General features: G+C 49.5%; 1 protein-coding gene across 13 annotated transcripts in view; it reads right to left on the bottom strand.

Moving 5' to 3' along the window:
• Window positions 1-9217: 9217 nt before the first annotated feature.
• Window positions 9218-25552, bottom strand: part of ABCB9 (ATP binding cassette subfamily B member 9) — a 47615-nt gene continuing 31280 nt past the window's right edge. For 8 of the 13 annotated variants that reach the window (XM_055358293.2, XM_063694453.1, XM_063694450.1 and 5 more), the window contains 4 exons: window positions 22823-23011; window positions 22127-22300; window positions 17301-17460; window positions 9218-10404 (listed from right to left, as the gene is read on the bottom strand). In XM_055358293.2, coding sequence (XP_055214268.1) covers window positions 9905-10404; window positions 17301-17460; window positions 22127-22300; window positions 22823-23011 — 1023 coding nt within the window. In that variant the 3' untranslated portion in view covers window positions 9218-9904. Of the gene's footprint in view, window positions 10405-14224; window positions 14362-17300; window positions 17461-22126; window positions 22301-22822; window positions 23012-25552 lie in introns of all 13 variants that reach the window. The other 5 variants (XM_055358300.2, XM_055358298.2, XM_055358299.2 and 2 more) reach the window with 1 other exon arrangement.

Genomic DNA, 25552 nt, shown 5'->3' on the forward strand with positions numbered 1-25552 from the left:
GCCAACTCACCTGTTTAAATGGTCAACTTCCTCCTCTCTGAGGAAAGAATAAAAACCAGGAAAGAGAAACCATTGGCGATGCTTCTTTCTCAGCCCTTTCCTGTTAGTGACTCAGCACAGGTATCTCCTTCACTATTCCCAGCTCCTGAGGTGCAACAAGCAGCCCTTAGTGACAACTGCAAAGGAAAAAAAAAAAAAAAAAGGCAAAGGTGGAAAATAATTTGGGTGGAGATTAGATAAGCATATAAACCTGTCCCCAGTCTAGGGAAAAGGTTCAGGGCTCTGGTCAGGGTTCGGGCTGCCTGTGTGCAGTTCCCAGTGCTGTGCCAGTTAATTTTTGCATGTTACTTAACCTCATTTTTCTTTTTTGAAAAAACTGCATTAACCATAGTAGCTGCTTCATAGACTTGCTGTGAGGATTAAAAGCGTTAAAGTCACATAAAGTGGGCCGGGCACAGTGGCTCACACCTGTAATCCCAGTACTTTGGGAGGCCAAGGTGGGAGGATCACTTGAGGTCAGGACTTTGAGACCAGCCTGGGTGACATGGTGAAACCCCGTTTCTACAAAAAATACAAAAAAAAAAATTTGCCAGGCATGGTGGCACATGCCTGAAGTCCCAGCTACTTGGGAGGGTGAGGTGGGAGGTTCACTGGAGTCTGGGAGGCAGATGTTGCAGTGAGGTGAGATCGTACCACTGCACTCCAGCCTGGGCAACAGAGTGAGACCCCTGTCTTAAAAAAAAAAATCACATAAAGCGCATAGACTCGTGTTTGCTGCACTGAAAATGTTTTATACCTGAATGGTTATCATCATCATCATCATCAATCCATCTCGGTTCTGATATCTGCAGGCTGGTCATTCAGATCTAAGAAGATAATAAATATGCTTGCTAAATGTCAAAGGAAACATTGGGAGTCTGCTTAATGCCTCTGGATCATGCAATTTAAAATGGTTGGCTGGGCGTGATGGGGCACACCTGTAATCCCAGCACTTTGGGATACCGAGGCAGAAGGATCGCTTGAAACTAGGAATGTAAGACCAGCCTAGGCAACATAACGACAACTCTGTCTCTACAGAAAATCTAAAAATTAGCCAGGCATGGTGGCACAGGCTGTAGCCCCAGCTATTTAGGAGCCTGAGGCAGAAGGATCAGTTGAGCCCAGAAGTTCAAGGCTGAAGTGAGCTATGATGGCACCACTGCACTCCAGGCTAGGCAACAGAGCAAGACCCTGTCTCTAAAAAATAACAATAATAAATAAATGCAATGGTTAATGTTATGTTATGTGTATTTTACCACAATTTAAAAAGCAAACATTGGCCGAGGACAGTGGCTCACGCCTGTAATCCCAGCACTTTGGGAGAGCGAGGCAGGTGGATCACCTGATGTCAGGAGTTCGAGACCAGCCTGGCCAACATGATGAAACTCCAGCTCCATTAAAAATACAAAAATCAGCTGGGTGTGGTGGCACATGCCTGTAATCCCAGCTACTCGGGAGGCTGAGGCAGGAGAATCGCTTGAATATGGGAGGCGGGGTTTGCAGTGAGCGGAGATAGCGCCACTGCACTCTACCCTGGGAGACAGAGACTCTGTCTCAAAACAAAACAAAAAGCAAACATTAAAGAATTAACCTCCTTCTGAGCCCCCTCTGCCAAAACAAAAAATTAAAAAATTGTCTGTATTATTATTTGAAATGATAACAGCTTCCTTACCTGGGGCCAGAAACAAATGGTCAGCAGCAATGGCTGTGTCAGTGCTGGGTTCCAGAGTTTCTTCTCTGTGGAACTGTCTAGAATGCCAGACCCCTGTTTCAGGCTGGGCTCATTAAATAGAGGGGGCTAGGGAGGGAGGAGGTGGAGACGCCCGGCCGGCCGCTCAGGTCTGGGCCAGGTTCTTAGCCGGATGCACTGGCTTGCTGTTGGGTGGCTTAACGACTGCTATTTTCAGTCAACAGAAGTCAGAACAGCTGCTTTCCATTTCTCCCAGGAAGTCTTCCTGGGCCACAGCAGCACTTATCATGCCAGGGTTTGTTTAGTTTGTTTACAGTGTTCCCTCTCCTACCCCTGAAGAAAATTCTAGTATTCAGAAATGTACATAGAACAATATAACAAACACATGGTACCCACCGCTCAGGACTAGCCATTGCTAACGATTTCCTCTCTTTGCTTTGAGTCTTTTTTATTTTTTTATTTTTATTTTTCAGAAATATGGACTTCATTGTTTTGAGATGGAGTCTCACTCTGTTGCCCAGGCTGGAGTGCAGTGGCATGATCTTAGCTCATTGCAACCTCCGCCTCCCGGGTTCAAGTGATTCTCCTGCCTCAGCCTCCCGAGTAGCTGGGACTACAGGCATGTGCCACCACGCCCGGCTAATTTTTGTATTTTTAGTAGAGATGGGTTTTGCCATGCTGGCCAAGATGGTCTCGAACTCCTGGCCTCAAGTGTTCCACTCACCTTGGCCTCCCAAAGTGCTGGGATTACAGGTGTGAGCCACTGCACCCAGCCAAGTCTATTTTTATTCTTAAAGAAGTAAGGTATTGCATATCTTCATGCTTTTGTCTTCAATACCCAGACAAACTCCAACATGAATTGGTTGTGTAGCCTTCCAATCTATTATTATTATTATTTTATTGTTTAGAGAGAAGGTCTCGCTCTATCACCCGGGCTGGAGTGCAGTGGCGCAATTATGGGCTCACTGCAGCCTTGAATTCCTGGGCTTAAGCGATTTTCCCATCCCAGCCTTCGGAGTAGCTGAGACTATAGGCATACGCCACTACACCTGGCTAATTTTTCTTCTTCTTTCTTTTTTTTTAAGTTTTTAGTAGAGATGGGGTCTCACTATGTTGCCCAGGCTGGTCTTGAACTCCTAGACTCAAGTGATCCACCTGCCTCAGCCTCCCAAAGTACTGGGACTATAGTTGTGAGCCACAGTGCTCGGCATTTTTTTTTTTTTTTTCTTAAGACAGGGTCTCACTCTGTCGCCCAGGCTGGAGTGCAGTGGCTCCATCATGGCTCACTGCTGCCTCAACCTCCCAGGCTCAAGCAATCCTCCCGTTTCAGGCTCCTGAGGAGCTGAAACTACAGGCGTGCACCACTGTGTCCTGCCTTACACCAATACTTCTTTTTTATTTATTTATTTTTTTTGAGACGGAGTCTCGCTCTGTCGCCCAGGCTGGAGTGCAGTGGCGCGACCTCCACGCACTGCAAGCTCCGCCTCCCGGGTTCACGCCATTCTCCTGCCTCAGCCTCCCGAGTAGCGGGGACTACAGGCGCCCGCCACCACGCCCGGCTAATTTTTTTTTGTATTTTTAGTGGAGACGGGGTTTCACTGTGTTAGCCAGGATGGTCTCCATCTCCTGACCTCGTGATCCGCCCGCCTCGGCCTCCCAAAGTGCTGGGATTACAGACGTGAGCCAGGGCGCCCAGCCACACCGATACTTCTTATTGGCTAATTTTTAAATTCTTAATTGTTAATCCCAGTGGAGCAACGGTCCTTAACTCAGGGTCCCCTGACAGGGGAATTGTAAAATACCACACGTTTCCCACAAGTTGCATACAATGCTTTATGTGTATGGGTATTTTTCTGGGGAGAGTTCCTAGAATTTTCATCAAATTTCCAAAGAGATTTATGACCCCAAAAGTTCTGGAACAAAACCCTGAAGAGCCAGGGCCATCGGGCTTAACCCTCCTCTGTGCTGTTTCCGTTTTCTCAGGCGTGGCTTTTGAACCTGCCGACACAGAGAGGTTGACACAGACCAGTCCAGTCGACAGGGGAGATGCAGCAGACAGCAGGGGGCATGGGGAAGAGGCTCTGCCTCGCAAGGTGCTCTGTGCACATCTTCACCCTGAAGTCATCACCAGGGTCCCTGTGGGCTCCTAGGACCCCAAGTCACTTCAGAGACCTCTCATGGCTCAGCAGCTGCCTCAGGCATTGACTTGGGCTGAGTCTGCCATCTTCCTGGGATTGGGGTCGTCTTTAGCCCTGGCAAGTTGGAAACTGAAATACACTCTCCAGACGAAGGCAGCAGCAGGGAGTGTGGGGACCTGGGTTCCAGCCTTGCCCATTCTGCTAAATACATTTATAACCCTGCAGTCATTTCTTTTCTCTGGGCCTCAGTTTCCCTGTCTGTTAAATGAGGTGATTGGACTGTGTTCATTGTTTTCACACTATGTTACAGTGTATCAAAGAGTTCAATCATTCCTTTCTTTTTCAAGTTTTGTAGAGACAGGGTCATGTTCTGTTGCCCAGGCTGCAGTGCAGTGGCACGATCATAGCTCATGGCAGCCTCAAACTCGTGGACTCAAGTGATCCTCCCACCTAAGCCTCCCGAGTAGCTGGAATTACAGACATGGGCCTCTATGCTCAGCTCAAACATTTCTTTAATGGCTATTTACTGAGCACATACTATGTGTCAGCCACTGTTCTAGGCACTGGGGAATACAGCAGTGACGAAGACGAAGTCTAATGTGGGAAAGAAACAATGACAGAGTAAACTAAGTCCTGGCGCCAGGACTAAGCCAGCCCTGGGGCGCCGTGCTCCTCTTCATTCTCTCTCATCCCTGCTTGTTTTCCTCGTCTGTCTCTCTGGCCAGCTGTGCTGTCCCCAAAGCCCTCGACTGCAATTACTTTCTCCTGGTTTACCCAGCACACTGTGTGGGACAGAAGGAGGACAGTGACATTTGCTAAATTAATTGTAACAGAAAAAAAGTCAGCTTTAAAAGTCATAACTCTCCACACCCACCAGGATGGTGACAATTTTATATTGTTTGTTTTTGAGACAGAGTCTCACTCTGTCACCCAGGCTGGAGTGCAGTGGCATGATATCGGCTCACCACAACCTCCACCTTCCGAGTTCAAGCAATCCTCCCACTTCAGCCTCATGAACAGCTGAGACCACAGGTGTGTGCCACCATGCCCAGCTAGCAGTTTTTGGATTTTTTAGTAGAGACGAGGTTTCACCACATTGTCCAGGCTGGTCTTGAACTCCTGGGCTCAAGCGATCTGCCTGCCTCAGCCTCCCAAAGTGCTGGGATTACAGGTGTGAGCCACTGTTCCTGGCCCTGGATGGTGGTAATTAAAAACAAAAACAAAACCAGAAAATAACAAGTGTTGGTGAGGATGTGGGGAAATTGCAACCCTCATGGATTGCTGGTGGGAATGCAAAATGGTGCAGCCACTGTGGAAGACAGTCTGGCAGTTCCTCAAAACGTTGAGCACAGAGTTCTCATGGGACCCAGCAATTCCACTCCCAGGCATCTACCCAAGAGAGGCAAAAGCAAACTCCCACAAAAAAACATGAATGTTGGGCCGGGCGCGGTGGCTCATGCCTGTAATCCTAGCACTTTGGGAGGCCGAGGTGGGTGGATCACGAGGTCAAGAGATTGAGACCATTCTGGCTAACGCGGTGAAACCCCGTCTCTACTAAAAATGCAAAAAATTACCTGGGTGTGGTGGTGGGCGCCTCTAGTCGCAGCTACTCCGCGGCTGAGGCAGGAGAATGGCATGAGGCGGAGCTTGCAGTGAGCCGAGATTGCATCACCGCACTCCAACCTGGGCGACGGAGCGAGACTCCGTCTCAAACAACAACAACAACAACAAAACATGAATGTTCCCACTATTAGCAGCCCTAATAGCAGTACTATTCACAATAGCCCAAAGGTGGAAACAGCCCAAATATCTATCAACAGATGAATGGATAAACAAAATGTGGCATAGCCATACAATAGGATATTATTCAGCCATAAAAAGGAATAAAGTGCTGATTCATGCCACAACATGGTTGGACCTTGTACACATGACGAGAGAAGCCAGACACGAAAGGCCACGTAGTATAGGGTTCCATGTACATGAAAAGGCCAGAGGGACCAATCTGCAGAGCCAGATTTTAGAATGCTGGCGGCCAGGGGCTGTGTGGAGGAAGAATTGGGGAGTGACTGTTGATGGGTATAGGGTTTTCTGTTAGGGTGATGAAAATGTCCTGTACTAAGAAAAATTCTTCTGCCTTGGGATCCTGTTGATCTGTGACCTTACCCCCAACCCTGTGCTCTCTGAAACATGTACTGTATCCACTCAGGGTTGAATGGATTAAGGGCGGTGCAAGATGTGCTTTGTTAAACAGATGCTTGAAGGCAGCATGCTCGTTAAGAGTCGTCACCACTCCCTAATCTCAAGTACCCAGGGACACAAACACTGCGGAAGGCCGCAGGGCCCTCTGCCTAGGAAAACCAGAGGACTTTGTTCACTTGTTTATCTGCTGACCTTCCCTCCACTATTGTCCTATGACCCTGCCAAATCCCCCTCTGTGAGAAACACCCAAGAATGATCAATAAAAAATAATAATAATAAATAAAAAAAAGAATAAAAAAAATGTCCTGGAATTAGATAATGATGATGGTTACACAACATCATAAGTATACTAGATGTCACTAATGATAAGTTTTATATTATCTGCATGTTGCTGCAATAAAAACAATTTTAAAAACATTAGGCTGGGCGCAGTGGCTCACACCTCTAATCTCAGCACTTTGGGAGGCCGAGGCAGGTGGATTACTTGAAGCCAGGAGTTCAAGACCAGCCTGGCCAACATGGCGAAACGCTGTCTCTACTAAAAACACAAAAAAATTAGCTGGGTGTGGTGGCAGGCGCCTGTAGTCCCAGCTACTCAAAAGACTGAGGCAGGAGAATCGCTTGAACCAGGGAGGCAGAGGTTGCAGCGAGCTAAGATCGTGCCACTGCACTCCAGCCTGGATGACAGAGAGAGATCCTGTCTCAAAAACTAAAACAAAAAACCCTGCCAAAATAAAACAAACAAAAGAAAACATTATATCTCTAGCTGGGCGTGGTGGCTCATGCCTATAAGCTCAACACTTTGGGAGGCCAAGGTGGGAGGATTGATTGAGGACAGGGGTTTGAGACCAGCCTGTTCAACAAAGCAAGGCCTGTCTCTACAAAAAAAAAAAAAAAAAAAAGCAAAAGAAAAAATTAGCTGGGCATGGCGATGTGCACCTGTAGCCCCAGCTACTCTGAAGGCTGAGGTGGGAGGATCACTTGAGCCCAGAAAGTTGAGGCTACAGTGAGCTGTGATAGCACCTCTGCACTCCAATCTGGGCAATAGAGCAAGAACCTGTCTCTAAAAACAAACAAACAAACAAAAACACTCCTATCTTAAATGTAATGTGGGACACTGGAACAGAAAGAGGACATTAGTGAGAAAACCAGTGACACACAAATACAGCTTGCAGTTTCACTGATAGTGACATGCTATGTTGGTTTCCTAGTTGTGACAAATGTACCCCAGTACTGTGGGATTTTAAGAGAAGAGGAAACTGTGAGGGGTGGGGCATAAGGGAACTTTCTGTATTGTTTTGTGACTTTTCTGTAAATCTAAAATTATTTCAAAATTAAACTTTTTTTTGTTTTGAGACAGTCTCGCTCTGTCACCCAGGCTGGAGTGCAGTGACGCGATCTCAGCTCACTGAAACCTCTGCCTCCCGGATTCAAGCAATTCTCCTGCCTCAGCCTCCCGAGTAGCTGGGACTACAAGAGTGTGCCAACACGCCCGGCTAATTTTTGTATTTTTAGTAGAGACAGGGTTTTACAATGTTGGCCAGGCTGGTCTTGAACTCCTGACCTCGTGATCCACCCACCTTGGCCTCCCAAAGTGCTGGGATTACAGGCATGAGCCACTGCATCTGGCCTAAACATTACTTTTTTAAAACTCCTATGTACCTCCTAAAAAGAAGGTAATTCAGTCTCTGGAAGGTTCTTTTGTCTGCCTATGGCGCACTTTTGGGTGTGGGTTTACAAATCAAGGCACTGGAGCTAACTCCATAGGAGAGGGAAAAGAATCTGGAATTCTCAGCCTGAAAGTGCAGGGATGAGAAGAGACAGGCAGATGGGAGAGGAGCTTAGACTGGAACGGGGCTGGGCTGGGGCCAGGAAGCCCCTTGCGAGGGACTTTGCAGAACAGGAATGTCCAACACTGACGCTGCAAACTAGAGATGCACAAGCTGGAGACCACCTCTACACGTGTGCTTGTTGGTCCTCGGTTTTGTCAAAATAATTTGAGCCAATACATAAAAAACAGCTGATCTCACATGAAAATTGGAATTTCCAACTTCTCTGGAAACATCTGAAGATATGCTAAGTCTCTGAAAACTTAACCCCCTCTGCTTCCTAAAATCAAAAAGGAAGTCCTGAGGTTAACTTCAACCAAGGTTGCAAGTTCCCCTCTGTAGCAGGCTGAGTGGTGGCCCCCAAAAGCTTGCCTTGTCAAACCCCTGAACCTGTGAAGTGACCGTATTTGGAAAAAAGGGTCTTTGCAGATGCAAAGGACCTCTAGATGAGATCAGCCCAGATTATCTAGGTGGCCTCTAAATCCAATGACAAGTGCTTTTATAAGAGAAAGACAAGGCTGGCCAGGCGCGGTGGCTCACGCCTATAATCCCAGCACTTTGGGAGGCCAAGGTGGGCAGGCCATCTGCGGTTAGGAGTTTGAGACCAGCCTGGCCAACACAGTGAAACCCATCTTTACTAAAAATACAAAAATGAGCCGGGTGTGGTGGTGGGTGCCTGTAGTCCCAGTTACTCAGGAGGCTGAGGCAGGAGAATCGCTTGAACTCGGGAGGTGGAGGTTGTAGTGAGCCAAGATTGTGCCACTGCACTCCAGCCTGGGTGACAGAGCAAGGCCCTGTCTCAGAAAAAAAAAAAAAAAAAATTGAAATACTACTCTACCAGTTGGCACAGAGCCCTCCTCCTGGGACCGCAGACTTCTTCACAATTCAGCAAGAATAACCACGCAGGCGTCTTCCTGTGTCTGGGCCCAAACCTCCCTGCTGATTGAGCTGTCCTGCTGGGTAATATTTCTCTGCTGCATGGATTGGGGTGGGTGTCGGGTGCCTGGGCCCCAATGGAAAAGAACAGGTGGCATTTGTTGGGCCTCAGTTCAGCTGTCCCGGGAAGCACAGAGGCCCCTGGGATTTCAAGGCAACGTCTCTATTCCCCTGCGCAATCCCCGTGGAGACAGGCAGACAGGAATGTCTACACCAGAGACCCTGGGATGGGAGGAGCGCAGATGGGGCTCCCAGACACAGGCGGAGGCCCTGGACCACCCGAAGTCTCTCTGCAACTCCACCAGAGAGGGCTGAGAGGAGAGCCGTGGTCTGGTGGAAAAATCTAACTGGGCGATGAGGCAGTTGGCCCAAGTAGAAGTCAGAGGTTAGGGGTAAGAGGTAGTACACTTTATTGACCGGGTTCTCCCAACATGTTGCAACCTCTGGCAAAGGCAGACCCTGGGCTTTGCCACCATCCCATCCACCAAAGACAGAAGAGAACGCATCTCATGAACATCCACGTGGCCTCCAGACAGCAGAGCACAGGGGCGGGTGTGGGGAGGGAGGCTGCCAGCCAGGGGTGGGTGGACGAGGGGCGAAAGCGCTGGGTGCCGGGCTGGGGGCACCCCTGAGGCCCCTCCAGACCTGGCCAGCCCCTCACTCCCCTAGTTGAGGTTTCGTGTGGTTCACAGTGAGACTGGCTTAGATTGGCAGCGGGCGATGGCAGACAGATGCCCTCCACGCTCCCTACCCGCCCTGGCCAGACTCACAGAGCTGGCAAGAGGGAGAGACGGAAAATCCCGTTCCCCGTGTCTCCCTCCGGGACAGGGAACCCCCTTCTCTGGAGGGGTAAAGGGGAGAGGCCTAGTCTCTTGACATCCCCCAGGCTAAGGAAGGGCCATTCACTCCTGGCTCAGAAGTTTCTAGAACATCTTGGTGAAAGTGCCCGCCATTACTCCCAATTAGAAAAAGGTTTTTGAAATCTAGGAGTTGACTGGGGTGCCTCAAACCAAACAGTAAAAACCCTGGTAAGATCTAGGTTTAAAAAGGCAGCTCTACCTTTGCTTAGGAGGCTAGGGAGGTCCGTGAAGGCGTTGGCTCAGGGCAGCAGGGGTAAGGAGTGCCCTGGGAATGGGGCAGGGACCAGGGGCAAGATGCAGGAAGCGGTGATCCATGGGACATGGCAGGTCGTCCTTCAGTGCTGCAGGCCTGGGCTCGGAGGGCAGCTGGGGGCCACCGGGGGCCTCCGTGGGCACATCTGCCAGGCAGGCACCGGGGCCTCTGCCCCACCGGGAGAAGCAGGGGCCCCCCATCAGGCCTTGTGACTGCCGTTGGCTACAGGCTCGTTGTGGCCAGCTGTGAAGTCTGCGGCGGGCTGAAGCCCCAGCATCTGCCGCTGCACCAGCTTGGCGTAGAGGCCGCCCTGGGCTAGCAGCTGCTGGTGGGTGCCCTGCTGCACTACGCGGCCCTTGTCCAGCACCACAATGAGGTGCGCGTGCTCCACGGTGCTCAGCCGGTGCGCGATGATGAGTACCGTGTGCTTCTGCAGGTTGCCGTGGATGGCCTGCTGGATCTGCGGGGACAGTGGGGGCCTGGCTTGCATGGCACGGACGCCCCACCCGCAACCGTGCTTCATGCCACTGTCTATGGGCTGATGCTTAACCTCTCTGAGGCTCAGTTCACAAACGATGGCCAGCTTCCTGGGTTTTTCTTAAAGGGAGACAGCTCAGGGCCAGACACAATGAGGCACCTGGTGAATGGGGGATCAGCTTTACCCTGGCCCTCCAGTCTTCTGGTCCTTCCCTTCCCCCTCCTTTTTTTTTTTTTTTTTTAAGTCTTGCTGTCACCCAGGCTGGAGTGCAGTGGTGCGATCTCAGCTCACTGCAACCTCTGCCTCGTGGGTTCAATCGATTCTTACGCCTCAGCTTCCCAAGTAGCTAGGGGATTACAGGTGCATGCCATCATGCCCAGCTAATTTTGTTTTGTATTTTTAGTAGAGGTGGGGTTTCACTATGTTGGCCAAGCTGGTCTCGAACTCCTGACCTCAAGTGACCAGCCTCCCTCCTTTTTCTTTGTGAGACAGGGTCTCTCTCTGTGGCCAAGGCTGGAGTGCAGTGGCGCGATCGCAGCTCACTGCATCCTCAACCTCTTGGCCTCAAGGAATCCTCCTGCCTCAGCCTTCCAAGTAGCTGGGACCACAGGCATGCACTATCATGCCCAGCTAATTTTTGTAATTTTTTGTAGAGACGGGTGTTCCGCTGTTTCCCAGGCTGGTCTTGAACTCCTGGCCTCAAGCCATCCTCCCACATTGGCTTCCTAAAGTGCCAAGATTGTAGGTGTGAGCCACCACACCTAGCCTCTGTTTAATTTTCTTTAAACCTAAAACTGCTCTAAAAAATAAAGCCACTGGAAGCAGTGGCTCACACCTGTAATCCCAGCACTTTGGGAGGCCAAGGCAGGTAGATCCCTTGAGCTGAAGAGTTTGAGACCAGCCTGGGCAACATGGAGAAACCCCGTCTCTACAAAAAATATAAAAAATTAGCTGTGTGTGGTGGCGTGCAGCTGTAGTCCCAGCTACTCAGGAGGCTAGGAGGTTGGAGGATTGCTTGAGCCCGGGAGAACTGTGATTGTGCCACTGCATGCCAGCCTGGGTGACAGAGCAAGGCCCTGTCTCAAAACAAACAAAAACCAACAACAACAAAAATAAAGCCTACTAATTTTTACAAACAATCCAAACTCCATAGTAGAGGCTGAGGAGTTTGCCTCCCTGCAACTTTGTCCTTACCCGTCTCCGTTCAATCCCCACCCACCAGCCACACTGAACTTTTGGCTTTGAACTTGCCAAGCTCATTCTCCACTCTGGGCCTTGGCACCTGCTGACCCTTCCTCCTGGCATGTTCTTACCTCCAGAACTCTCCACCACTGGCTTCTTTTCTTTCATGTCTCAGCTCAGATGGCATCTGATGGCCTTGGTTCTAATGGTGAGAACCACAGAACTCTTGGCACATGGTGGCTCCATCCAAACCGCTATGCTAAGTAACCAAACTCTAGTATGGCTTCTAGCAGCAGAAAGCCATATCCCTGGGATCATCACAGCCCCCATTCAAGTGCCTGTGTGAGAAAGCTCAGCTTGGCCAGGAGAATTTGCTGTGTTTCAGTTAACACCTGCTGACTGGCCCCAACCTCTTTTTCTTGGAGTGTTTACTAAAAAGGGCCTACAACTGTGACTCCTTCCTCTGTCCCTCTGAGATGTGTATGTGATCTCCTGCATCTCAGAAGTGTCTCTCTTAAGGACCTGAAAGCCATTCCCTTGAAATGGACAGCTAGACACAGGTGGCCCCTTGGCTGTCCACTGGGCTTGCTTTTAGTTTTCATGGGGGCCTCTGTCTGCTCCCCTCCCTACCCCCTCATTCTCCCTTTAAAATGCCCGTCACCACCAAACCGGGATGGAACACGGCTCCTTCCCCACTGTCAGGAGTTACTGCATAAAATCTCTTTCCATGGCTTTTGCTAGCGCCCAGCTGTGTTTATCTTTGACAACGGTCACCCCTCCCAATCTCCTGGTGTCCCAAGACTTTTTCATTTGCTTTGTAGCACAGGCCACGGGGTGAACGCATGCTTGTTTCCTTGTTTTTTTTTTTTTTTTTTTGAGACGGAGTTTCGCTCTGTCGCCCAGGCTGGAGTGCAGTGATGCGATCTTGGCTCACTGCAAACTCCGCCTCCTGGGTTCAAGCCGTTCTCCTGCCTCAGCCTCCCAAGTAGCTGGGATTACAGGTGCCCGCCACCACACCCAGCTAATTTTTGTATTTTTAGTAGAGACAGGGTTTCACCATGTTGGCCAGACTGGTCTCGAACACCTGACTTCGTGATCCGCCTGGCCTCGGCCTCCCAAAGTGCTGGGATTACAGGTGTGAGCCACCGCGCCTGGCCTTCCTTGTTTCTTATCTGCCTTCCCCACTGGAACGGAAACACCATGGGGACAAGGGTCTTTGTCTAGTTAGCCCACGATAACCCCAGAATGGTGCCTGGTGCCTGGTGCCTGAGAAGAGCTCACTAACTCTCTGTGTAACAAATGAATCAATCCGCGCATAGACTGAGGTTGCTAGCCATCTGCAAATACATGACTGGGCCCACTTGACCAGTGAGAATGAGACTCAGAGGGGAAGCACTAGCTTGAGGTCACACAGTTATAAACTGTAGGACGGAGCTGCTAATCCAGGTATCCCCATTCTGTTTTTTGTTTTTGTTTGTTTGTTTTTTGAGATGGAGTCTTGCTCTGTTGCCAAGGCTGGAGTGCAGTGGTGCAATCTCGGCTCATTGCAACCTCTGCTTCCCAGGTTCAAGCTATTCTCCTGCCTCAGCCTCCCAAGTAGCTAGGATTACAGACACCTGCCACCATACCTGGCGGACTTTTGTATTTTTAGTAGAGATGGAGTTTCACCATGTTGGCCTGGCTGGTCTTGAACTCCTGACCTCAGGTGATCCACCCGCCTCGGCCTCCCAAAGTGCTGGGATTATAGGCATAAACCACTGCACCCAGCCTTTTTTTTTTTTTTTTTTTTTTTTTTTTTTGTAGATGGAGTCTCACTCTGTCGCCCACAATCTCAGCTCACTGCAATCTCCATCTCCCGGGTTCAAGTGAGTCTCCTGCCTCAGCCTCCCGAGTAGCTGGGGTTACAGGCATGCACCACCATGCCCAGCTAATTTTTGTATTTTTAGTAGAGACAGGGTTTCACTGTATTGACCAGGCTGGTCTCAAACTCTGGACCTCTAGTGATCCGCCTGCCTTGGCCTCCCAAAGTGCTGGGATTATAGGCATGAGCCATCATACTGGGCCTGTTTTATTTTGTTTTGTTTTGTCTGTTTGTTTGAGCCAGATAGAGTCTGGCTCTGTTGCCCAGGCTGGAGTGCAGTGGCACAATCTCGGCTGACTGCAGCCTCCACTTCCCAGGTTCAAGCAATTCTCCTGCCTCAGCATCCCAAGTAGCTGGGATTATAGGCATGTGCTACCACGCCTGGCTAGTTTTTGTATTTCTAGTAGAGATGGGGTTTCACCATGTTGGCCAGGCTGGTCTCCAACTCCTGACCTCAGGTGATCCACCTGCTTCGGCCTCCCAAAGTGCTGGGATTACAGGTATAAGCCACCGCTCATGACCCGGGTCTCCCCATTCTGATGCCTTCTCTTGCCCCACACCATACAGCTCTGCCTGGAGCCTGGAGGCTGGGTCCAGAGTGGCTCCTGGCTCCCCACTCTCAACACCAGGAATTCACCAGCCCAGGAGGCTGACAGTCTGGGAGAGCTCCTGGGGCCCGTCTCTTCTCAGCATCCATCTGCTGGGCGATGGGGGCTCTGGCCACCGGGAGCCGCTCCAGCCCACCACCCTGTGACTCACCAGATACTCGCTCTCGGCATCCAAAGCGCTGGTGGCTTCATCCAGGATGAGGACTGGGGGGTTCCGCACCAGAGCCCGGGCCATGGCCACCCGCTGCTTCTGGCCACCTGACAGCTGGGCGCCCTTCTCCCCTGTCTCTGTATGGTGGAGGCACAGAGACAATTTAGCAATGGGTGAGGCCGGGCAGCCCTGGGGAAGAGTGAGGGGCCCTGCCCTGCAGCTGTAGAAAGGGCGGGCTGGAACCCACAGCTTGAAAGCTCATGAAATGATGTTCCCCCCACCCAACTCATAAGGGGCATGCAGATTAAGCCTACATGCAAATTGATAGCAAGTTACCAATTTTCACCCATTCATTTGGCAGAAACCCAAACATCTGATAGCACACAGTGCAGGTGAGGCTGCAGGGAGACAGGCCCTCACCTGTCCTCCTGGAGAAGGGGAGTTGGAGCGAGCCCCATGGCTTGAAGAGCTGCGGCAATAACCCTGGGTCTATGAGTCTGTGCAGTGCAAAGGTTGTGTGTATTCACCACAGATGTGTGGCCTGTGGCCCAGCAAGCCCACCTGGACCAATTTTCCCCATGGACCGACTTCCTCCCATGCACAACAATATAGACACAGGTCACCTGTGACCCACAGCGCTGTTATTGCAAAAAATAAAACAAATAGACTCAAATGTCCATCAATAGGAAATTGAGTCAATCAATTATTATTATTTTAGAGACAGGGTCTCACTCTCTCACCCACACTAGAGTGCAGTAGTACAATCATTGCTTACTGTAGCCTCAAACTTCTGGGTTCAAGCAATCCTCCAGCCTCAGCCTTCTGAGTAACTGAGACTACAGGTGCATGCCACCACACCTGGCTAACTTAAAATGTTTTTCTGTAGAGGTGGGGTCTCACTACATTGCCCAAGCTGTTCTCAAACCCCTGGCCTCAAGCGATCCTCTTGCCTTGGCCTCCAAAGTGCTGGGAATACAGATGTGAGCCACTGCACCTGGCCATGCCACCAGCTCTTTATTATTTCATTTTTCTTTCATTGAGATGAAACTGACATAACATAAACATAACCATTGTAAAGTGAATAATCCGGGCTGAGCACGGTGGCTCCCAGCACTTTGGGAGGCCAACCAAGGTGGGCGGGTCACAAGGTCAGGAGATTGAGACCATCCTGGCTAACATGGTGAAACCCTGTCTCTACTAAAAATACACAAAATTAGCCGGGCATGGTGGCACGTGCCTGTAATCCCACCTACTCGGGAGGCTGAGGCAAGAGAGTCACTTGAACCCGGGAGGCAGAGGTTGCCGTGAGCTGAGATGGCGCCACTGCACTCCAGCCTGGGCGACAGAGCGAGACTCCATCTCAAGAAAAAAAAAAAGTGAATAATCCAGTGGCATTTAGTGCATTCACAATGTTGCACAACCACCACCTCTATTGAATTTCAAAACACTATTCTAAAATAATATATATTTATTATATCAATTAATTACTAGAACTACTTAAGTTCATATCGAGGTAATTTTTTAAAAAATTAGTATATTTAGTATATTTTTATTTAAAAATTCTTTTAAATTGACAAGTAAAAATAGTTTGTATTTAATGGTGTACAACGTGATGCTTTGAAATACATATACACTGTGGAATAGCTAAATCAAGCCAGTTAACATATACATTATCTCAAATATTTATCACTTTTTAAAAGAGAGAACACTTAAAATCTACTCTCTTAGCTATTTTCAACTACACAGTACACTGTTACTAAATATAGCTGGCCAGGTACGGTGGCTCACACCTGAAATCCCACCACTTTGGGAAGCCAAGGCAGGCAGATCACCTGAGGTCAGGACTTCAAGACCAGCCTGGACAAAATAGTAAAACCCCGTCTCTACTAACAATACAAAAAAAAATTAGCAAGGTGTGGCAGTGGGCACTTGTAATCCCAGCTACTCAGGAGGCTGAGGCAGGAGAATCGCTTGAACCTGGGAGACGGAGGTTGCAGTGAGGCAAGATTACTCCACTGTACTCCAGCCTGGGCGACAGAGTGAGACTATCTCAATTAAAACACAAACAAACAAAAAACTATAGTCAACAGGTCTCTTGACCTTATTCCTAAGGGAAAATTTTTATCTTTTGATCAACATCTCCCCAACCCCCCTATACATTGTATATAAAGGGGCTATTCGTGTGGTTCAAAAATCTAAAAATACAGGCTGGATACAATGGCTCATGCCTGTAATCCCAGCACTTTGGGAGGCAGGAGGATTGCATGAGCCCAGGAATTTCAGACCAGCCTGGGAAACATAGCAAGACCCCGTCTCTACAACAAAAATAAAAAATGGGGTGGAAGGATAGCTTGAGCCCAAGAGGTTGAGGCTGCAGTGAGCCGTGATCACGCCACTGCACTCCCACCTGGGTGACGGAGCAAGCCCCTGCCTCAAAAAAAAAAAAAAAAAAAAATCTAAAAATATATAAAACTCTAAATAAAGTTTAAGTTCTTTCTTCAGTTCCCTCCTGCTCCCACCAAAACGTCTTTCATTAGTTGCTTACATGTCCTTGTCTAGTTTCTTTATGCAAATATGAACATGTTATTTTTATCTCCCCAGTCCTTTAATAGGAAAAAAAAAACCCCAGCTCCTTATACTCTGCACCTGGCTCTTCTCACTCAGCACCCTATCTCAGTGACCTTTCCATACTGCTATATGGAGAGCTGCCTCCTCCTCCGCCTCCACCTCCTCCTCCGCCTCCACCTCCTCCTCCGCCTCCACCTCCTCCCCCTTCTTCTACTTCCTCTTTTTCCCAGCAGCATAATATTCCAGTGTATGGGCTTCTATAATAATTTACTTAATAAATACTTTGCTGAGTCAGAGCACAGTGGCTCATGCCTGTAATCCCAGCACTTTGGGGATTGCAGGAAGATTGCTTGAGCCCAGGAGGTTCGAGTCTAGCCTGGGTAACGTAGCGGGACCCCATCTCTACAAAAAAAAGAGCAGGTGGCAGAGGGCAGTGCTTAACTCAGAGGGTTATGTCCCTGAGGGTGACCCTGTGGGCCCAGGAGAGGGGCCACCCCCAGCTCCACACCTGTGCTGTAGCCATCCTGGAGTTCCATGATGAAGCCGTGGGCGTTGGCCTTCTGCGCGGCCTCCACCACCATCTCGAAAGGCACAGTGGGCAGGCCGTAGGAGATGTTATCCGTGATGGAGCGGGCGAACAGCACGGGCTCCTGGCTCACCAGGGAGATCTGGGGAGGAGGGAGCATGGGGCATGAGAGGCCAGGAATGTGTTCATCCAGCTGTCCCCAGCAGCCTTGCTGCCTGGGGCCTGGAGACGCCAGCAGTCTCAGGCCTGAAACCTGATCAGGGCCCAGTGACTGCACTGAGCTGCCTCTCTTCTTCCCCAACAGCGACTCCCGCCTGTACCCACAAGCCCTCAGCCTCCCCTAATCAGCAAACTGGGGCCTGCTACATTTGCTGCTCTGGGATAAGCCAAGTTCCCTGACCTCTAAGAGAAAGCTCACTGGCCATCCCTGTCCTGAAAAAAAGAAAGAGGGATAGAATATAGAATGTTGCTGTGAATGAGTCTGCCCATCTCAGGAAGCAAGAGGCCACAGCAGGGCTCCAGGTCACACAGACTGCCCTGGCGGTGGTCCCCTCCCTTCTAAGAGAACAATTTAAAGGAGCTATCATCTCTAGATTCCAGTTTCAGGAATCTGGGCCTACAAAAATAATAGTATGGCCAGGCCTGGTGGCTCATGCCTGTAATCCCAGCACTTAGGGAGGCAGAGGCAGGAGAATTGCTTTAGTCTAGGAGTTCAAGACCAGCCTGGGCAACACAGCAAGACCCCATATCTACAAAATGAAAAAAATATATAGTATGGAAGATATCATTGCAACACCATAAGTAGCAAAAGTTAATTAGTTAATTAATTAAATTAAAATGGAAGCAATCTAGGTGTCCATAAATGGGGATTGGTTAAATAGTGACAGTGCATCCTTAAAACTGAATTGCAATAGATACATATACACAGCATGATTCTATTTTTGTTTAAAAAAATTATAAACGTGTACCTTCATATATTGATATATTTCTATAAAGATAGGAAACACATTGAAAAGGATATTTACTAAACTGTTAACATTGGCTACCTCCATGTGGTGGAATTCAAAAGGTAAGGTGGAGGGGAACATTCATGTCTTAGTTACAAGATTCATTACAACTATGATAATATGATTAGCTTGTAGCATTTTATTGTTTTATGTTTATAGAAATTAACATTTTAAATTTAAAAATAGAGGCCAGGCATGGTGGTTCACACCTGTAACACCAACACTTTGGGAGGCTAAGGTGGGAGGATGGCTTGAGCCCAGGAGTTTGAGATCAGCCTGAGCAACACAGTGAGAACCCATCTCTACAAAATAATTTAAAAATTGGCCAGGTGTACATGGTGGCTCATGCCTGTAATCCTAGCACTTTGGGAGGCCAAGGTGGGCGGATCACCCGAGGTCAAGAGTTTGAGACCAGCCTGACCAACATGGAGAAACTCTGTCTCTACTAAAAATAAAAAATTAGCCGGGTGTGGTGGTGCATGCCTGTAATCCCAGCTACTCGGGAGGATGAGGCAGGAGAATCGCTTGAACCCTCGAGGCGGAGGATGTGGTGAGCCGAGATCGTGCCATTGTACTCCAGCCTGGGCAACAAGAGCAAAACTCCATCTCAAAAAAAAAAAAAAAAAAATTGACCAGATGTGGTGGTGTGCACCTATAGTCCCTCAGGAGGCTGATGTGGGAGGATTGCTTGAGCCCAGGAGGTTGTGGCTGCAGTGAACCATGATCACACCACCACATTCCAGCGTGGGTGACAGAGTGAGATCCTATCTCAAACAAAAAGTACATAAATAGGCCAGGCGCCATGGCTCGCTCCCAGCATTTTGGGAGGCCAAGGCGGGTGGATCACTTGAGGTCAGGAGTTTGAGACCAGCCTGGCCAACATGGTGAAACCTTGTCTCTACTAAAACTACAAAAAATTAGCCAGGTGTGGTGATATGTGCCTGTAGTCCCAGCTACTTGGGAAGCTGAGGCAGGAGAATCGCTTGAACCCAGGAGGAAGAAGTTACAGTGAGCCGAGATCATGCCACAGCACTCTAGCCTGTGCGACAGAGCGAGACTCCATCTTAAAAAAAAAAAGAAAAAGTACATAAATAAATAATTAAGAGAGGCTATTCATGAAGAAGGAAAACCAAATGGCCAATATATGAAAAGGTGTTTAATATCTTCAGTCATCAGGAAAACGCAAAAGACCACAATAAGCTACCACTACATTCTCACCAGTTAGCAAAAATTCAGGACTGACAATGTTAGGTGTCTGAGAATCGAAGCGTGGTACCTACTGCAAAGTGTGAACACCTCTGCCCAGGGGGCTCTTCTAAAACTTTGGTGAGCAGCAGCCTGGTGGCCTCCCACTTGGCACCATTTCACAACAATCTACCTCTGGTTACATGCACATGGTGTGGGCAGATTTCACAACCCATGGCCCTCACCACCATCTAGAACTTGGCTAGGAGTTCTGGAATCTCTGGGCCAACACTCAGGCTTTCACATAATTTATGTTGATGATGTAAACGGTGCTCCCTTAATAGTTTATATTTCTTGGACAGTGCACAACCTGAGCAACCATCCAGGGCATCCCTGCTCTTAGGCCAGCACAGGGACAGGTGTTACGGTTCCTTTCCTGAAAGGATTACTAAAAACTGTCCAGTCATGAATAGCCTATTTTGAGTACTGGAGATGACCTAAATGTGGAACAGCTGAAACTCTCCTTCACTGCTAGTAGAATGTAAATTGTAAAATGTAAATTGGTATAACCACCTGGGGATAGCTGTTGTGACAGAAACTACCGCAGTTGGGGATGTACATCCACTATCACCACGCTTTCTACTCTTAGGATTATACCTTGGGAGAACATACTCACGTACAACAGAAAACATAGACAAAATTGTCCACATCCCACACTGGTATTTTTGGTAATGGTAAAACAAAACAAAACTGAAAAACAGGCTGGGGGCAGAGGCTCACACCTGTCATCCCAGCACTTTGGGAGGCTGAGGCAGGAGGATCACTTGAGGCCAGGTGTTTGAGATCAGCCTGGGCAACATGGTGAGACCACACGTCTACAAAAAAATAAAATTAGCTGGGCATAGTGGCATGTGCCTGCAGTCCCAGCTACTTGGGAGGCTGAGGTGGGAGGATGACTTGAGCACAGGACTCTGAGGCTGCAGTAAGTTGTGACTGTGCCACTGCACTCCAGCCTGGGCAACAGAGGGAGACCCTGTCTCAAAAAAATAAAAATAGGCCGGGTGCAGTGGCTCATGCCTGTAATCCCAGCACTTTGGGAGGCCGAGGCGGGTGGATCACGAGGTCAGGAGATCGAGACCATCCTGGCTAACATGGTGAAATGCCGTCTCTACTAAAAATACAAAAAATTAGCCAGGCGTTGTGGTGTGCACCTGTAGTCCTAGCTACTCAGGAGACTGAGGCAGGAGAATGGCGTGAACCTGGGAGGTGGAGCTTGCAATGAGCCAAGATCGTGCCACTGCACTCCAGCCTGGGCGACAGCGAGACTCCGTCTCCAAAAAAAAATAAAAATAAAAATAAATAAATAAATAAAATAAAATATAAAGGGAAACAACCCAGTGAGGCACGGTGGCTCACGCCTATAAACCCAACATTTTGGGAGGCCAAGGCAGGCTGATCACCTGAGGTCAAGGGTTCGAGACCAGCCTGGGCAACATGGTGAAACCCTGTCTGTACTAAAAATACAAAAATTAGTCAGGCATGGTGACGCACTCCTGTAATCCCAGCTACTAGGGGGGCTGAGATAGGAGAATAGCTTGAACCCGGGAGGCGGAGGCTGCAGTGAGCTGAGATCGCACCACTGCACTCCAGCTTGGGCAACAGAGCAAGACTCCATCTCAAAAAGCAAAAATAAAGGGAAACAACCCAAATATCCAGAATGCATAAATAATTGTGATAAACATATGTATAGTGGGTTATCACCCAGCAATGAAAATGAATGAACTCTGTCCCCAGCCTCAACCTGGATGACTCACAATGTCGAGTGGGAGACACAAGACACAAACTAATCCACACACCAATCACGATTCTACCCAGATGAAGTTCCGAGCAGGCAGCACAGAGCTCAGGGGTGCACACAGAGATGACAGAACCAATGAAAAGCAAGAACATGAAGACTCTAAAAGTCAACACATTACTTCTTGGGGAAAGAGAAGGGACACATGCGGGGGGTAGGAGGCTTCTGGAGTGCCAGAATGTTCTATTTCTTTTTTTTCGTGAGACAGAGTCTCATTCTGTTGCCCAGGCTGCAGTGCAGTGGCCCAATCTCAGCTCACTGCAACCTCTACCTCCCGGGTTCAAGTGATTCTCATGCCTCAGCCTCCTGAGGAGCTGAGATTACAGGCATGTGCCACCACACCCGGCTAATTTTTGTATTTTTAGTAGAGATGGGGTTTCGCCATGTTGGCCAGGCTGGTCTTGAACTCCTGAGCTCAAGCAGTCCACCTGCCTTGGCCTCCCAAAGTGCTGGGATTACAGGTGTGGGCCATCACATTTGCCCTTTTTTTCTTTTTTAATAGAGACGGAGTCTCACTATGTTGTCCAGGCTGGCCTCAAGGGATCCTCCAGCCTCAGCTTCCCAAAATGCTGGGATTACAGGTGTGAGCCACCACGTCTGGACAAGAATTTCTGTTTCTCTAGGAGGGCATTGTAATTGGTGATAATTCTTTGAACTGCCCATTTATCTCTAGTGCCCTCTTCCGCACCTGTTACAGCTCACAAGAAAGACGGTTAGATGCAGAAAGGGCGGAGGAGTGTGGCCCAGGCCCGTGCACATACCACACGGTGCAAGTACTTGTGGTCGTAGGCGCTGATGGGCTTGCCGTCCAGCAGCACCCGGCCCCCCTCCAGGGGGTAGAAGTTCTCCAGGATGTTGACACAGGAGCTCTTCCCACTGCCCGAGGGCCCCACCAGGGCCGTCACCTTGCCGGGGGACAGGCTGAAGGAGACATTCTGCAAAGAACACACAGGCACAGTGTGGGGTTATTGGCTCAGGTCCCAGGACTGGATGCCCTGACCTTGGACACAGGTGGGTGCCCTTCCCAGCCCACCCCATGTGCCTCTCCCTCGCTTGGGCACTGCTGGCCCCTAAACGTTCTTTCTAAGACACTAGGACTTGGAAGCACCTTGAGATTTGCTGTTTCCTCTGTCTGGAATGTTCTCTCTGCAGGGAGGCCCCTGGTGAGGCCTCACCTCAAATGTCACCTCCTCCAAGAACCCCTTCTTGACTGTTACCACCATTCCCATGGACCATCCCTACCACAGCACCCTGATCTATTTTCTTTCTAGCACTTATTATCTGGAATCATTCTGTTAAGTATCTGTCTTCCCCAACTGGAGCCCAAAACTCCTGGAGGGCAATGATCTTGCCTGACATATTCCCAGCTGCCCTGCCACAGCCTGGTGTATAGGAGGTGCACCAGAAATGGGGTGACGGAAAGGCTGATTCTGGCAGGCCTCAAGCCGCGCCCTCACCTGCAGGACCTGGGTGTGGGGCCGAGTGCGGTAGGTGAAGGTCACGTTCTCAAAGTCCACCCGGCCCTCCAGGTGGTCGGGGGCCAAGCTGCCATCGTGCACCATGGTCGGCTGCCGGTCGATGAACTCGAACACCTTCTCAGCAGCCCCCACTCCCTGCATCAGGCCACTGTAGACGGAGCCCACGGACTGGGGAGAGGAGACACGCATTCCTGTCCCACCGATACCCGACTCCTGGGACCCACCCCTGCTACTAGAGGGATGAGGCAGGTATAGAGAAAGCAAGGAGTTCTGGCGGGGAGATGCAGGAGGCCACCTGACCACCCACTGGTGCATTAGATAACGACAGTAAGGGGAGCTGAGGACAGCAGCATCACCAGCACGCTACCGGCCATCCAACTGAGTGGGTGCCATCATCCCCACAGGAGCAGATGGAAGCGAAGGAACCGGCAGGGGTGTGGCACAGTGGGAATCCAGCCTTGGTCTTTCAATTGCGATAGCATAGCTTTTTTTTTTTTTTTTTTTTAAGATGGAGTCTCCCTCTGTCGCCCAGGCTGGAGTGCATTGGTGCAATCTTGGCTCACTGCACCCTCCGCCTCTCAAGTCAAGTGATTCTCCTGCCTCAGCCTCCAGAGTAGCTGGGATTACAGGTACTCGCCACCACGCCCAGCTAATATTTATATTTTTAGTAGAGACAGGGTTTCACCACGTTGGCCAGGCTGGTCTCAAACTCCTGACCTTAAGTGATCCGCCCACCTCACCCTCCCAAAGTGCTGGGATTACAGGCGTGAGTCACCAGACATGGCTTGATTTCAATTTTCAAAATGGGTCTTAATGTGTACTATAAATAAATATATTCTCCTTGGGTAAAAATACATAGAATATGAATGTAAATCATAATAACGGCCCATTTTCTTAAGTATTCTCTTTCTATTTATTTTTTTTGAGAGGAAGGTCTCACTGTGTCACCCAGGCTGGAGTGCAGTGGTGTGATCTTGCTCACTGCAACTTCTGCCTCCCGGGTTCAAGCAATTCTCCAACCTCAGACTCCTGAGTAGCTGGGACCACAGGCATGAGCCACTACTAAGCCCAGTTAATTTTTTGTATTTTCAGTAGAAACGGGGTTGCACCATGTTGCCCAGGCTGGTCTCGAACTTCTGAGCTCAAGGAATCCACCTGCCTCAGCCTCCCAAAGTGCTGGGATTACAGGTGTGGGCCACTGTGCCTGGCCAAGCATGCTCTGTATGTTAGGAGGTAGGTTCTAACATTATCTCCTTTTTTACTGATGAGGAATCTCAGGCACAGAGAGCTCAAGTAACTTGGCCCAGGTCACAGAGCCTAGAAGTGGCAGAGCCAGGATTTGAATCCAGGCCCATCTGTCTCCTGAGTTCAGGCTCTTAGGTGCTGAATGTCCTCATTGGTGATAAGGAGGTGATATCAGCATCTGTGTCCTGTTACTGTGACGACAACAGCAACAGCCGGTAGTAAACACCCAAAACCCCAGAGCTGGCTGGGCACAGTGGCTCACGCCTGTAATCCCAGCACTTTGGGAGGCGGAGGCAGGCGGATCATTTGAGGTCAGAAGTTCGAGATCAGCCTGGCCAACATGGTGAAACCTCCTCTCTGCTAAAAGTACAAAAATTAGCCGGGCATGGTGGTGCATGCCTGTAGTCCCAACTACTGGGGAGGATGAGGCAGGAGAATAGCTTGAACCCGGGAGGCAGGGGTTGCAGTGAGCCAAGATTGCACCACTGTACTCCAGCCTTGGTGACAGAGCAAGACTCCATCTCAAAAAAAAAAGTAAAAAGAAAAACATTAGCTGGGTGTGGTGGCATGTGACTGTAACCCCAGCTACTCAAGTGGCTAAGGTGGGAAGATCACTTGAGTCCAGGAGGTCAAGGCTGCAGTGAGTCATGAAAGCACCACTGCACCCCAGCCTGGGTGACAATGTGAGACTGTCTCAAATAGTAATGATAATAAATAAACAACACTGCACTGAACATCTCTGGACATACATCTTCACCCACTGCTGTGAGTACTCTTGAAGCATGGATTCCTAGGGGCAGATTTACTGCTGAGTCAAATAATACGGCAGGTGTGATTCTCCAGCAGATGCAATGGCCTGAGTAGCAGATGCTAGGAACACCCCACCAACATCCTTGAGCCTTTGTCAGCGCAGCGCACAAAGGCCCAACCTCTTACTGCCTGCGGGCTGCGGGCTTTTTTGTGGGAGCAGGGCAGACAACAGAATTAACACCCTCACTCCAGGCTGACCTTGAGCAATGGCTGATGGCAGCTTGGGTGTAAACACCCCAGCTCCCTGGCCCTCAGATGGGATGACTCTGGTGCTGGTGTCCTACCCTGTCCGCTAGAAGGATCCCACCTCAGTTGCCCACACTGGTAACTGGCTCTACCACTCACTCTGCTGACTTCCTTCCTTCCACATCTCACTTTCCACTCCCACCCCCGTTTCCTGAGATCACCTCCCAAACAAATCCGTTGCACTCCAATTCTGTCTCAGGATCTGCTTGTGCGGAAACCAAAATCAAGACAATCTAAAACACCCTTGCATTTCCGAGGCACTACACTGGAAGTAGGCTGGGAGGAAGTCAGGCCCGGCTGGCCCTGAGCCCCGTTCCCAAGCAAATGTGGTGGACGAGTCACTCCACCGCTCAGGTTCAGTTTTCTTTTCATCACTTCAATTTCTCACAGAGCTGTTAAGACCATTTT

The sequence above is a fragment of the Gorilla gorilla genome, chromosome 10 (genome assembly GCF_029281585.2).
Source record: "Gorilla gorilla gorilla isolate KB3781 chromosome 10, NHGRI_mGorGor1-v2.1_pri, whole genome shotgun sequence".
In the NCBI taxonomy this organism is placed as follows: domain Eukaryota; kingdom Metazoa; phylum Chordata; class Mammalia; order Primates; family Hominidae; genus Gorilla; species Gorilla gorilla.